The 15047-nt window shown below is 30.4% G+C and overlaps 1 protein-coding gene across 2 annotated transcripts; it reads left to right on the top strand.

Annotated features, from left to right (window-relative positions):
* The first annotated feature begins 1439 nt into the window (after positions 1 to 1439).
* Positions 1440 to 10499, top strand: LOC142239234 (uncharacterized). 2 transcript variants are annotated; one of them, XM_075311005.1, is made up of 4 exons: positions 1440 to 1650; positions 1742 to 1836; positions 9856 to 9976; positions 10039 to 10499. In XM_075311005.1, exons 1-4 carry the CDS (start codon positions 1509 to 1511, stop codon positions 10308 to 10310), a joined length of 630 nt encoding a protein of 209 aa, XP_075167120.1. In that variant the 5' UTR covers positions 1440 to 1508; the 3' UTR covers positions 10311 to 10499. The 2 variants fall into 2 exon arrangements, with proteins under 2 accessions (XP_075167120.1, XP_075167119.1); XM_075311004.1 differs by having other exon boundaries at positions 1440 to 1662.
* Positions 10500 to 15047: the final 4548 nt, after the last annotated feature.

The raw sequence follows: 15047 nt of genomic DNA, 5'->3' as shown, positions 1-15047 counted from the left end.
ATTTATATTGAAAATTTTGTTAAAATTGCTATAGAAAATTTTGTCAAAATATTTTTTCTATAGAAAATGTTGTCAACATTTGATTTCTTTGGAAAATCTTCTTTCTATTTGTGAATTACCTCGTAGTTGGAGTGGACTATTTTGAAAAAATCTATGAAAGCATTAAAATTCTACCAATCTACCAAACAGTAAAAACACTTCCATTTTGGGTAGAATTCTACAAACTGTGGCAACCGTGGCTATAATACATCCAAAGATAATTGAGAAGAAGATGCAGTCTTGTCATAGCAAAACTGAAGCACCAGAGGACTCTGCCAACAAAATATCATAAAGTTTTGCTATGACTCCTTTTGGCTCGGTAACTGCTAATGCTTTAAATAGGGTACCCTATTTTCGATTTCGAACCCAATTGGTCTGACTTTTAAAAACTTGTGTAATCTGAGTTAGTTCACAAATTTGTGAATGACAAAAGATTAATTTTAAATTTATTGGCATATAAACAGGAAGGCCCTTTTTTGTTTAAAAATATGCTTAACGTTTCTCATTTGTTTGAAATTTCAAGACATCTACAAGGGAGAGATTCTCGTACAATCTCTATTTTGCCTTATTTAATTAGTTCGTATTGTAGGAGAGTATCATCTAAGAGCATTTCTATTTTAGAATTCTCTTATAGCGATTTCTATTGGGAAAAAAGGTACAACATTCTCGAAATTGATAGCACAATATGAAGGACACTGTGATAGATTTTGGATCCTGTATCTCTCACAATATTAGCAATTAACGATAACTTTGGAATGACGCTATCATTTGGTCGAAAATGCAATGAGGAAAAAAGTAGGGTAACACCAAGGCAACATATTTTTTGCGAATCGAAAACGCCATTAGAGTCATTGAATAATTCCAAAAAAAAAAAAAAAACTGGACAAGTATTGACTTAATATGAAAGCATAATAAATTAATTTTTTTAATTTGATTAAATACTTAATTGTATCAGTTAATCTTTTAATTGATTAAGTGTCCAATATTAATTTATTTATTTATTTAATATTAATTTAATGTTTTTTTAGAAATATTTTTTATTTTGCTTTTTGTGCGGACTCGTCGAATTTTTTTTGAGATATGTCCCAATAAGCTAATTTTTTCCAAAGATATTTGTCAACTATAAATTTGATCTGAGTTGTTAGAAATTTAATTTGAGCTGGGAGAAGTTCCAATGTTTTATTTAGCCTTTTCTTTTGACTAAAATATGATAATTTAAAGCATTTTCTAACTCATTGAAATCTATTTGGCATAACTCGTTTTTCCTCTCAACGCTCGCATAGCAGCAGCACATGCAGTCTCCTCACAAAGACTACTCATTCGGGTTCTCCGTGTGCGTTATTATTAATAAAGCATTTTTTTATGTTAATACTTTTGTTTAAAGTGCAGTCGTTCTTAGTACCACATCTGTTCTCAAGCCATATGACTGTTTCAAGCGAAATTCTCGCATTGTGTCGCTTAGCGTCAATATGGATTACCCGCGAAATGATACTCTCGATAAGATTGGAAAATTCATTGGTTTCAAACAAATGATCCTCTTCACGGTGCTTTTATTGTACACATGTCATGTGACCTACAATAGTTTTAGCTGTCCCATTTGTGGAATGAATGGTGAGTTTGTTGGTAAGAGTTTGTTTAAAATAAAAATCATTTTATATTTAAATTTATATTTTTATGGGATTTTTTTTCTTGTCCATTGCAGCTCCATTGATTTGTAAATTATTTATGGGAATATTATTTTTGGTGATAACCATAATGTTTATACTGTCATTTCTTTTGTCATTGGGCATATCAATGGTATGTATGAGTGAGAAATTATGTGCAAAATTCCAAGATTATAAATATTGTGGCTAGTGGGTTAAAAACAGTGTGCCTTTCTATTTAAAAGTCAACGAAATTTAAGTGTCAGACCACATAAAGTGTTACTTAGTTTTTTTCTGACCAAGAAATTTTGACCACATCTTGTGATAAAAATAAGTAAACTGAAAATTAACATTAGAGACTACTACATATCATACAAGACGAACAACTAGCTATGGGTAAAAATGGTTAAAAACCTATGATATCAGGGTAAAAGAGAGATGACTTATTTGAAATTAACTGTTAATGGGAAACAACAAAAATATCTTTGCATATTTTTAGGCCTCAAAAATGTCCGTTTAATAATAGTATTATTTGGCAAGGAAAACGTGCTCAAAATTATAGTATTGGACGCATTAACTCGATTTTATGTAAACATAACCGCGATTAAAATTTACGTTAACTAATGCACTAAATACCAATTTATTAAAAAGTGGCTCAATATGGCAAAAAAAGAAATATTTCTTTGCCTATTTTTAGGCGTCACAATTGTCCGTTTTATAGCAGTGTTGTTTATACCTACCACCATAGAATGGTGACGGGGCTATAATAAGTTTGTCAATCAGTTTGTAACACATCGAAATATCGATTTCCGACTATATAAAGTATATATATTCTTGATAAGGGAGAAATTCTAAGACGATATAACGATGTCCGTCTGTCCGTCTGTCTATCTGTCTGTTGTAATCACGCTACAGTCTTCAATAATGAAGCAATCGTGCTCAAATTTTGCACAAACTCGTCTTTTGTCTGCAGGCAGGTCAAGTTCGAAGATGGGCTATATCGGTCCAGGTTTTGATATAGTCCCCATATATACCGAACTCCCGGTTTGGGGTCTTGGGCTTATAGAAATCGTAGTTTTTTTCCAATTTGCCTGAAATTTGAAATCTAGAGGTATTTTATGACCATAAAGAGGTGTGCCAAAAATGGTGAGTATTGGTCCATGTTTTGGTATAGCCCCCATATAGACCGATCTCCCGATTTTACTTCTTGGGCTTATAGAAACCGCAGTTTTTATTCAATTTACCTGAAATTGGAAATCTAGAGGTATTGTAGGACCACAAATACGTGTGCCAAAAATTGTGAGTATCGGTCCATGTTTTGGTATGGTCCCCATATAAAACGACCTCCCGATTTGGGGACTTGGGCTTATAGAAACCGCAGTTTTTATACAATTTGCCTGAAATTTGAAATCTAGAGGTATTTTAGGACCACAAATACGTGTGCCAAAAATTGTGAGTATCGGTCCATATTTTGGTATAGCCCCCATATAGACCGATCTCCCGATTTTATTTCTTGGGCTTATAGAAACCGCAGTTATATTCAATTTACCTGAAATTGGATATCTAGAGGTATTGTAGGACCACAAATACGTGTGCGAAAAATTGTGAGTATCGGTCCATGTTTTGGTATGGTCCCCATATAAAACGACCTCCCGATTTGGGGACTTGGGCTTATAGAAACCGCAGTTTTTATCCAATTTGCCTGAAATTTGAAATCTAGAGGTATTTTAGGACCATAAAGAGGTGTGCCGAAAATGGTGAGTATCGGTCCATATTTTGGTATAGCCCCCATATAGACCGATTTCCCGATTTTACTTCTTGGGCTTCGAGAATCCGAAGTTTTTATCCTATTTACCTGAAATTGGAAATCTAGAGGTATTTTCGGGTCATAAAGAGGTGTGCCGAAAACGGTGAGTATCGGTCCATATTATAGTATAGCCCCCATAAGAACGATCTCCCGATTTAACTCCTTGGGTTTCTAGAAACCGTAGTTTTTATCTGATTTGCCTGAAATTGTAAATATTCTGGTATTTTAGGCTCACAAAAACGTGTATCAGATTAAGTTTTTATCGGTCCATTTGGTAATGCCTTCATATAGACCGACTTCACTTCTTGAGGGTGTAGAAGGCGCACTGATCATGAAAATTGCTTGAAACTCAATGAAAAATTTCTAGATTTTACTTCTACAGATTTAAGATTTCAAATCAAAACGTTATTTTATAATTTTCTTACACACTTACAAGAGATGTTAATGATTCCTCTAATACTCAAACCAAAATGGTTCTTATAAATCCAGAATCCGATATAGTCTTCATAGGTGAAATCTTTAAGTTTATCTTCGGGAAGTGTCCTCAAGTCCTCAAGCCCTCCTGAAATTTCAAAGGAAACCCTAATATTTGGTTCATGGTGGTGGGTATTTAAGGTTCGGCCCGGCCGAACTTAGTGCTGTATATACTTGTTTTTATAACGTTTTACGGCCATTTTCATGTAGCTCCGTTAGGCTTTAACTGCCAGTTAACAGAAAGAAAAATGAAAATATATTTTTTCTGGTTAACTTTAACTGAAAAAATTTCAGCAGTTAAGTTTCTAATTGGCATATATAGCACGGTTTAGAAATTCGTTAGCTAACGTAGCACTAACTGAGCTTCATGAAAATTGGGGTTAATTGATTACGTTTTCAACTTCAATCATCTTTTCAAATGGATATATTTTGGTGATTTATTTGTGATGTATTTTTTCCATGTAATCTTTCATATTAGGTTAATATTGTTTTCAGTGTATACGATAGGGTTATTCTATTATCTCACTACTCATCTCAAAGGGATGTGACTATATAATATGCGTATACTCTTTGGTCGCATATAGCAATAACACCCCGACTTAAAACAATAATATACTAAATGAATAAATTATATTAAATAACAAAGCTTTAAAACTAAATACGTGCGAGAATCCTAATTTTTTATTACAAACTTCTGGCCAATGACCCATAACGACATTGTATTGACTTTAGCAATTTTAAATGGCAAATATAAAAGTCCCATTATTGGCTTTTATGCCTAGGAAAATAAAATTTCATTACTAAGAGAGAGACAGAGAGAGAGAGAGCGATTGTGAGAGAGTTTGTATTGTGTGTTATAAGGAGGGCTGCCAATAAAATTTCAAGAAGAAATCGTCATAATCGTCACTTCCATTTTTAAAATCGTGAAAATAATAAATATTAATATAAATAAATATTAAAACCAAACTAATTTTTGGTTTAAAAACAGAAGTATTTATTTCATATAAAGAACACAAAATGAACATACATAACTATGTCTTTCAACAACATAAGCATAATGAATTTAGTTTTGTACAAAAATAACATAAAAAAATTTATGCAATGCTATGCTATACAATTCAAAAAATAAAATATAAAAATTATTTTTTTTATATATAGTTACTAATTCAGTAAGATTTTTATATAAAAATAAAAAAATATTTGTTGTTTTGATCTCAGCTTTAAAACCATTGTGTTGACTAAACTACAAGAGTAGCTTAACCAACAGAGGAAAAGAATGTTTGTCTAATTTATTTGGGCAAAACCCAATAGACTGCAAGATGGTTGGATGGACGCACGTTTCGAAATTACCACATTCCTCATCAGCATCCTCTACTTGCAGCAAAACTATCAACCAATTATCAGAATAAATTCAGGCAGTTCATTAAACGCAACAATGAACCACACTTGAACCTTCCGAAAAAAGGTTTATGATAGTCGGCTTATGCCGAAATAAATGCATACAAACATTTCTCTTTTCCTTTTCCACCATCAAATCATCGATTTGAGTGCAGTTGGTTGGGTTTATTTTGAGCTTGCTTCCTCTTACTTCATTCCTGTTTTGTTTTTTATTGTGGGTTTGTACTTCATTCATATTTGCCCGATTTTTCAAACTTTGACCATAAAACTCTTATTGATTAACTCTTTAACTAAGAGGTAAAATTTTCTATAGAAATAAAATTTTAACAAAATCTTCTATAGAAACAAAATAAAACTTTCTATAGAAATACAATTTTGACTAAATTTTCTTAGAAATAAAATTTTGCAAAAAAATTCATAGAAATAAAATTTTGACGAAATTTTCTATAGAAATAAAATTTTCAAAAATTTTCTTAGAAATAACATTTTGCAAAAAAAATCATAGACATAAAGTTTTGACGAAATTTTCTATAGAAATAAAATGTTGACAAAATTTTCCATAGAAATAAAATTTTGATAAAATTTTCTATAGAAAAAAAATGACAAATTTTCTATGGAAATACAAAATGTGACAACTTCTTCTCTGGACATAAAATTTTAACAAAATTTTCTATAGAAATAAAATTTTGACAAAATTTCCTATAGAAATAAAATTTTGACAAAATTTTCTATAGAAATAAAATTTTGACAAAATTTTCTATAGAAATAAAATTTTGACAAAATTTTCTATAGAAATAAAATTTTGACAAAATTTTCAATAGAAATGAAATTTAAAACAAAAAATTTATAGAAATAAAATTTTAACAAAATTTAGTTTAGAAATAAAATTATGACAACTTTTCTGTATAAATAAAATTTTGACAAAATTTTCTATAGAAATAAAATTTTTACAAAATTTTCCATAGAAATAAAATGCTGACAAAATTGTCTATAGAAATAAAATTAAAAAAAAAATTCTATAGAAATAAAATTTTAACAAAATTTTCTTTAGAAATAAAATTTTAATTTTTAGAATAAAATTTCCTATAGAAATAAAATTGTGACAACTTTTTCTGTAGAAGTAAAATTTTTACAAAATTTTCTATATAAAAAAAAATTTTGACAAGTTTTTCATAACATTTTCTATCGAAATAAAATTTTGACAACATTTTCTATAGAAATAAAATTTTGACTTTTTCTGTAGAAATAAAATTATGACAACTTTTTCTGTACAAATAAAATTTTAACAAAATTTTCTATATAAATAAAAATTTGACAAAATTTTCCATAGAAATAAAATGTTGACCAAATTTTCTATAGAAATAAAATTAAAAAAAATCTATAGAAATAAAATTTAAAAAAAATTTTGTTTAGAAATAAAATTATGACAACTTTTTCTGTAGAAATAAAATTTTGAAAAAAATTTTTATAGAAAAAAATATGTTGACAACATTTTCTATAGAAGTAAAATGCTGACAAAATTTTCTATAGAAATAAAATTTTAAAAAAATTTTCTTTAGAAATAAAATTTTAATTTTTAGAATAAAATTTTCTATGGATATAAAATTTTGACAAAATGTTCTGTAGAAATAAAATTAAAAAAAAATTGTATAGAATTAAAATTTTAACAAAATTTTCTATAGAAATAAAATAAAAAAATCTATAGAAATAAAATTTTAACAAAATATTCTATAGAAATAAAATTAAAAATTCTATAGAAATAAAATTTTAACAAAATGTTTACAACATTTTCTATAGAAATAAAATTTTTACAAAATTTTCCGTAGAAATAAAATGCTGACAAAATTTTCTATATAAATAAAATTAAAAAAAAATTCTATAGAAATAAAATTTTAACAAAATTTTCTTTAGAAATAAAATTTTAATTTTTAGAATAAAATTTTCAATGGAACTAAAATTTTGACAAAATTTCAACAAAATTTTCTTTAGAAATAAAATTTTAATTTTTAGAATAAAATTTTCTATGGAAATAAAATTTTGACAAAATTTTCTAAAGAAAAAAAAATTAAAAAAAATCTATAGAAATAAAATTTTCTATAGAAAAAAAATTTTGGCAAAATTTTTACAACATTTTCTATAGAAATAAAATTTAAAAAAAATTCTATATAAATAAAATTTTAACAAAATTTTCTTTAGAAATAAAATTTTAACAAAAATTTTCTTTGGAATTAAAATTTTAATTTTTTGAATACAATATTCTATGGAAATAAAATTTTGACAAAATTTTGTATAGAAAAAAAATTTTGACAAAATTTTCTATGACAAATTTTTCTATAGAAATAAAATTAAAAAAAAAATCTGTAGAAATAAAATTGTAACATCTTTTTCGGTAGAAATAAAATTGTGACAACTTTTTAAAATTTTCTATAGAAATAAAATTTTGACAAAATTTTCCATAGAAATAAAATGTTGATAAAATTTTCCATAGAAATAAAATTTTGACAACATTTTCTATAGAAATAAAATTTTGACAACATTTTCTATAGAAATAAAATTTTGACAAAATTTTCTATAGAAATAAAATTTTGACAAAATTTTCCATAGAAATAAAATGTTGACAAAATTTTCTATAGGAATAAAATTTAAAAAAATCTATAGAAAAAAATTTAACAAAATTTTCTTTAAAAATAAAATTATGACAACTTTTTCTGTAGATATAAAATTTTAACAAAATTTTCTATAGAAATAAAATTTTTACAAAATTTTGACAACATTTTCTATGGAAATAAAATTTTGACAAAATTTTCTATGGAAATAAAATTGTGACAACTTTTGCTGTAGAAATAAAATTTTAACAAAATATTGTATACAATCAATATAAAACGCTTCTTTCGAATAAAACAATTTGTAATTTAGTAGATTTTTGGTAAAATTTCGAAAATCTTCAAATTTTGGTGTACTATTTTTTACTCGAGTCGCAACCGCGATATTAATACTATAGATGTTAAATGAGGTATGTAGCTTACATGTATGAAATCTCTAGAAAAACTTGCAATTTCTCTCTCTTACAAGTGCATTATCGCTTTTGCTGGCTCTTAAGTTGTAAACGAAATGCTTCCAGTCAACATTTTTGAGCCAAGCTAATATCGTCATTTTTTGTGGCAAAATAGGTAAATTGGTATTTGCTATTTTTTTTTTTTTTGAGGAAATCGTCAAAATGCCGATAAATCGGCAAAATTGGAAACCCTGGTTATATGGTGTGTGAAAGAGAACAAGAGTTTTGCGTTGTGAATTCAAATGCATAAAGTAATGCTTTTTTTAATTATTAAAAAAGTTTGAATCGTTAAAGATGTTATGACATTAGCGAATGAATCAGTTTTAAAGCTTTGCTTCTGGGATTTTAACAAAACAAATCCAGGGAAACACAATATATTTATAGCCACAGTTTTGCGATTTATAGCCAGCCCATATGGGAAAATGTCGGTATTTTTAATTCGTATTATATGATACAATGTAGTTTAAAAATCTGTTACGTGATATATGTACTCTGTGAAAATAAATTTAATACGTTGGGTTAGTAACATATATCGCCAAAAAGCGAATGAGCACGCATCATATCGAATATATCCTCAGCAAGGGTGTATGAATTTATAAAATTATTTTCGTCCAATCACAACTTGAGGTAGAAATAAAAAAAAATGAAATGATCTATTATCCTCATCAAGGGTAGTTCTTAATAATTAAACCTATTAAGCAAAAGGAACTTCTGAAGAAAGTAGTTTGGATGTCAGACTTGAGATCTGGAAGTAGGGCAATAAATTTCACCTGGGCTTATCATAGGACGGAAATACTCCATTTTAAAAAGACGGTTACACCCTCAAAAAAATCGCTTCTGTAACATATACCCATCCCAAACACATTTTGCTTCAAGCATATATATTTTCAGGATTGGTTCAAACAAAATATTATTTGATTATTAAAACATTTGTTTCACCTTAGGGCATACACTGGTAGTAAAAAGTTTTAATAAAATTTTCTTTGTGTGGATATATTTTTAAGGCGCCAATTGGTTACTTCCATTATTTTACTTGCAGCATACTCTCTAGGTCTCTCTTTCTAAACACATATATGTTTATAGGCTATTTCCAAATTAATATATGTTTGCATCTAAGCATATTATATTTACAAACATTTTATGTCCCAAACATAATATGTTCTAAGATATTAACATATATGTCCCAAACATGTTATGCTAGTTTATGGACAGTATATGCTTGCAATAAAAATATTTTGCTAAAAAATTTGAGTTCCAAACATATAATTTTACTCCCAAACATATGAAAAACAGTCTTTTTCGTCCCTGTAGACGATTATGACCAATAGCATTAATCGATTTGACGATCAACTTTCCAAAAATTCAATAACTCGATTTTGAAAATATGTGTTATAAATTATTTCTAATATATCGATTCGATTTCTTTTATTACCATTTAGCGGCAAGCCGATTTTCTTCGACCCTGGCTTTTCACAAATATGTTAATGATTCTTTTGTGTTTTGTCATGCTGGTCTTGACCACCGAAGTTCTTCAAATCATCTTAGGAGCTCTGGTGTTAAGTGAGTATAACATAAAATAAATAAAAAAATCCACAAATAATCTTTTTTAAAAAATCTCATAGTTTTTCAAGGTATCTCCTGGTATCCCATTTACAAATTATATCGACGTTATTGTGCCGAATGTAAAGCACGCGACGAAGATAATGTGCGATCGGAAAATTATCTTTTTAGTGGCATTGAGTCTACAGCTGGGCCATATTATCAAGATGTTGATATATATTCCAACCGAATTCCTTATGGAGAACCACCGCCTTCATATGACCAGGCAATGGGCAATGAAACCCCGCCACCACATTTTACGGATATTCAAAATTTTGTCAATGTACCACTGTGATATTCATTGAAGATATGTACATAATTAATCTCTTTAATAAGACTGAATAAGTATTTATCAAACCACAACACATAGTTATATAATATTATTATAGAATATTTTTATTGTAGAATTTTCACATAAATAAGTGATATCGAATACATATGTATATTTAATTGAATAAATGTAAAAATTAGATAACCCCTAGAATGTATATACGGCTGAAAGTTTGGCCAGGCTGAATTTTATGTACCCTCCACCATGGATAGTTTACAACAAAATTACTTTGGTTGTGCAAAAGGTGCCAATTAGGGTGTCCAAAGACATCGTTTAACCGGATTCAAGTACACAAGCCGACACCGGATATTGAAGAAATTGGATCGGATCGGATAAAGAAGAGACTGGATATCGGTTTACATGGGGGCTATATAAAATTGTTGACCGACAGTGTTGCCAGTATTGGGGGTTTTCCGCCAAATTGAGGATATGAGGATATGTAGACGAAATTTCTGAGTTGGGGACTTGGAGATTTGGTGGGGAATTTCCATAAATTTTGGGGTTTTTTTGTAGGGATTTTTTCAAGAAATTGGTTAAATAATTTTCAACAAAATTTTACTTCAATAGAACATTTTGTCAAAATTTTGATTTCTATAGAAAATTTTGTCAAATTTCAATTCTATCGAAAATTTTGTCAAACTTTTATTTCTATAGAAAATTTTGTCGAAATTTTATTTTTATAGAAAAATTTGTCGAAATTTTATTTCTATATAAAAATTTTGTCAAAATTTTATGTCTAAAGAAGATTGTGTCAAAATTGTATTTCTATGGAAACTTTTATAACAATTTTATTTCTATGGAAACTTTTATAAAAATTTTATTTCTATAGAAAATTTTTCAAAATTTTATTTTTTTAGAAAATTTTGTCAAAATTTTATTTCTATAGAAAATTTTGTCAAAATTGTATTTCTATAGAAAATTTTGTCAAAATTTTATTTCTATAGAAAAATTGTGGGTGTAAAGCGGAATTAAATAAGAACACGATTAAGTACACGAGTAAAACAAAACGATCTTTATTCAAGGAGGTTTACAAAAGGAGAGATTTAACAAGATCAAAAAGAATAAGACAAAAGTACAAAGAGGAGAATAGTATTGGGATTGTAATAGAGGGGAATAAGGTGACCAGAATCTTACAAACCCTGCCGCAATCCAAATACTATTTGATTCAAAAATTAATTCAATATTCATCAAATAACATTTTACAAAAATTTTCATGTTTCTGTTTACATAAACATTTCGTAAATAAATCAGCTATGTTTTCTGCTGTGGTAACATATTCGATCTGAATCTCTTTGGCATCGAATTTTTCCCTTATATAGTGGTACCGAATGTCGATATGTTTACTACGTTTGTGGGCCACTGGATTTTCGACAAGAAACTGTGCACCTTGGTTGTCACACTTCAGAATTGTTGGTCCACGAACATAGTCATCCATACTAATTTCTTTCAGCAAACTTCTAACGTACACCACTTCTTTGGTACCTTGGCACATAGCCACGTATTCGGCTTCCATAGAGCTCAGAGATACTTGTTTTTGTTTTTGGGATTCCCAAGCTATGGGACCACCCGCCATAAATAGCACAAATCCGCTATACGACCGTCTGTCGCTCACGTCTGACCCCCAGTCAGCATCTGTGTATGAAACCAAACCATTATTATTTTTATCATAAGATAACATACCTTTAGGTTTCGATTTGAGGTATCGAAGAACATGCTTAGCTGCCGTAAAATGTTCTCTCTCAGGGTGACTACAGAACTGAGATAGCTTTGACACCACATGGCATATGTCGGGGCGAGAATACACCGACAAATAATTTAATGCTCCGACTAATGATTGGTAGTTAGCTGCATCGTGTCCACTGCAATCCTCTTTCGAACATTTTTCAAGTACCAATCCATTTGCGAGAGGAGTATTTGCTGGCTTACATTCGCTCATGTTCCACTTGGCCAGTAAATCTCTTACATACTTCTCTTGATGTATTCGGATTTTTCCTCTCAATCCATCTCTCTCGATTTCAAGTCCCAAGTAATACTTAGCAGGCCCTCTGTCAACTGCGTCTACATATTTGTTTAATTCTTGGACAATTCTCTTCATCATATTTTCCGATGAGCACGACAACAAAATGTCGTCCACATAAACTGCGAGCAAAACCAATTCGCCATCTATTTTGTTTACATACAGGCAATTATCTGACTTACACCTTTCGAAGCCAATCTTTATCAGGATTTCATTTAGCTTTCTATTCCAGTCCCTGCCGGCTTGTTTCAATCCGTACAGTGATTTCTTCAATCTACATACACGATCAGGGTACTTTTGGTCCACATACATTTCTGGTTGTCGCATGAAAACTTCCTCCTCTAATTCACCATTGAGATATGCCGACACAATGTCTATGTGATTTACCAAATATTCCTTCTGAGCAGCTATGGCAAACAGCATACGGATAGCAGACACTCTTATTACCGGAGAGAATGTTTCGGTATAATCCACCTGGGGTTGTTGCGAAAAACCTTGTGCCACTAATCTCGCTTTAAATTTTTCTATTTCGCCATTTGGTTTTCGCTTGGTCACATACACCCACTTACACCCAACAATGTTTTTATCCACCGGTTTTTGGACTAATTCCCATGTTCCTTTCTGCTTCAAATTTTCATATTCCGTATTCATTGCCTTTTTCCAAAATTCTTTATTTTTGCTCTTCATCGCTTCAGCCACTGTTTTTGGATCTTCTTCTTCTTCTTCTGTTACATTATTTAACAATGCACTTGTAGTTGGCTCCACCACACGAAGTTTTCTTGGTCTTCCCTTTCTACCTGTTCTCACAGTCTTGGGTCTTCCTCTTCTTCTTTTCTCACCTGGTTCGGCCTCTTCGTTTTCTTCAAATGTTGTCTCACCTTCATTCTCTGCTTCTTCTTCATTCATTGGTTCTTTTCTTGAATTTTCTTTTCTTGCTTTCGGCAATTCCAAATCAACAGCAAACCAATCGTCATTTGGCTCCATATTCCCTCCGTCATCATTTTTATCTTTTGGCAAATTCGAAAAACTATTTTCGAAAAATTTGACGTCACGGGCTATTGTTATTGTTCTGTCATGGCTATTGAACAAACGATATCCCTTAGTTTGATGAGCATAGCCTACAAATGTAAGGCGTTCTCCTTTGGGCAATAATTTTGATCTGTTGTTTCGTTTATCCAACTTTACCACATCACAGCCAAATATACGTAGATGGGCTACAGAAGGTTTTCGTCCAAACCAATATTCATAAGGTGTCTTGTTCCCAAGTATCTTCGTAGGACAACGATTACGAATATACGATGACGTATTTAAAGCTTCTGCCCACAGCATCTGAGGTAATCCCGACTCCAGAAATAAACATCTGGTCATTTCTACCAGGGTTCTGTTTGCCCTCTCAGCAATTCCATTTTGCTGAGGGGTATAAATGACAGTAGTTTGATGGTTTATGCCTTCATCCTTCAAAAATCTTTGAAAATCATTACTGAGATACTCGGTACCATTATCACTACGTAATGTTTTCAAAACACAGCCAGTTTGTTTCTCAGCATTGATTTTGAACATTTTAAAAACATTTAGGGCTTCACTCTTTTTCTTCAAAAAATACACTGTAGTGAATCTTGAAAAATCATCTATAAACGATATAAAATATCGTGAACCACTTCCACTACAAATTCTCATCGGCCCACAAATATCGGTGTGTACCAATTCCAATGGTCTTTTTGAAAAACTTTCGTTGTATTTCTGGAATGGTTGCACCGTGATTTTACACATTGAACAGGTCATACACGAAAAATCATTTGGTTCGAATAATTCCATTGACATACCACGTACCATTTCTTTGTTTCTGAGTTTCTGCATGTCTCTCATATTAAGGTGACCATACCTTTTATGCCAGAGAACACAATCATTTGGTTTTGCCATCATCAATTTTTCGTTTTTATCTAATTCCACAACAAAAATACCTGATTGAGCCTTTGCTTTAAAAATCATTTCACCTTTCTTTGTCATTGCAGCTATTTTCTCTTTTGAAAAATACACCTGATTTCCATGCTCAATAATTTTTGACACCGACAAAAAGTTGGCACTCAACTCTGGTACAAAGAGCACATTAGATAAAGTGATGTCGGTAAATGCCGATTTTATGTTTACATCACCTATCCCCGCTGCATACATATGATCTCCCGATGCTAATGAAATGTTTTGTTTATGCTCTCTTAACGAAGAGAACAACGACTTATCCCCACTCATGTGTGATGACGCTCCACTGTCTAATATCCATTGCTTGTTGTTGGAGCATATTTCTTTCTCGCTTGCATTCATCATCATTGACTTGTTGTTGTTGTTGTGGGTGTTTAATCTGCATTGCGACTTGATGTGCCCCCGCTTTCCGCACGCATAGCACTTGATGTTCTTTTTTCGATTTTCATCATTGTCTTTTTCGCTTTGTCTTCTTTTAGAGTTTGACTTATTCTTGGAATTTGCGGCGAATACATGTTCCTCCCCCACATTCTCTCTTTCTCCGCGTCTTTGGGATTCTTCTAATATTTTGACCTTGAGACGGTCAAATGGAGGTAACGTGTCTCTGCTTTCTACAGCAACAACAAAACTCTCGTAGTCTTCAGGTAGACTACACAGCAAGACAATACTTACAAAGTCTTCTGGAATGGTTATATCGATTTCTTTCA

This window comes from Haematobia irritans, chromosome 5 (genome assembly GCF_050003625.1).
Source record: "Haematobia irritans isolate KBUSLIRL chromosome 5, ASM5000362v1, whole genome shotgun sequence".
NCBI classification, from domain to species: domain Eukaryota; kingdom Metazoa; phylum Arthropoda; class Insecta; order Diptera; family Muscidae; genus Haematobia; species Haematobia irritans.
The sequence above is the reverse complement of the archived record's forward strand: the minus strand, read 5'-3'. Positions and strand labels throughout refer to the sequence as shown.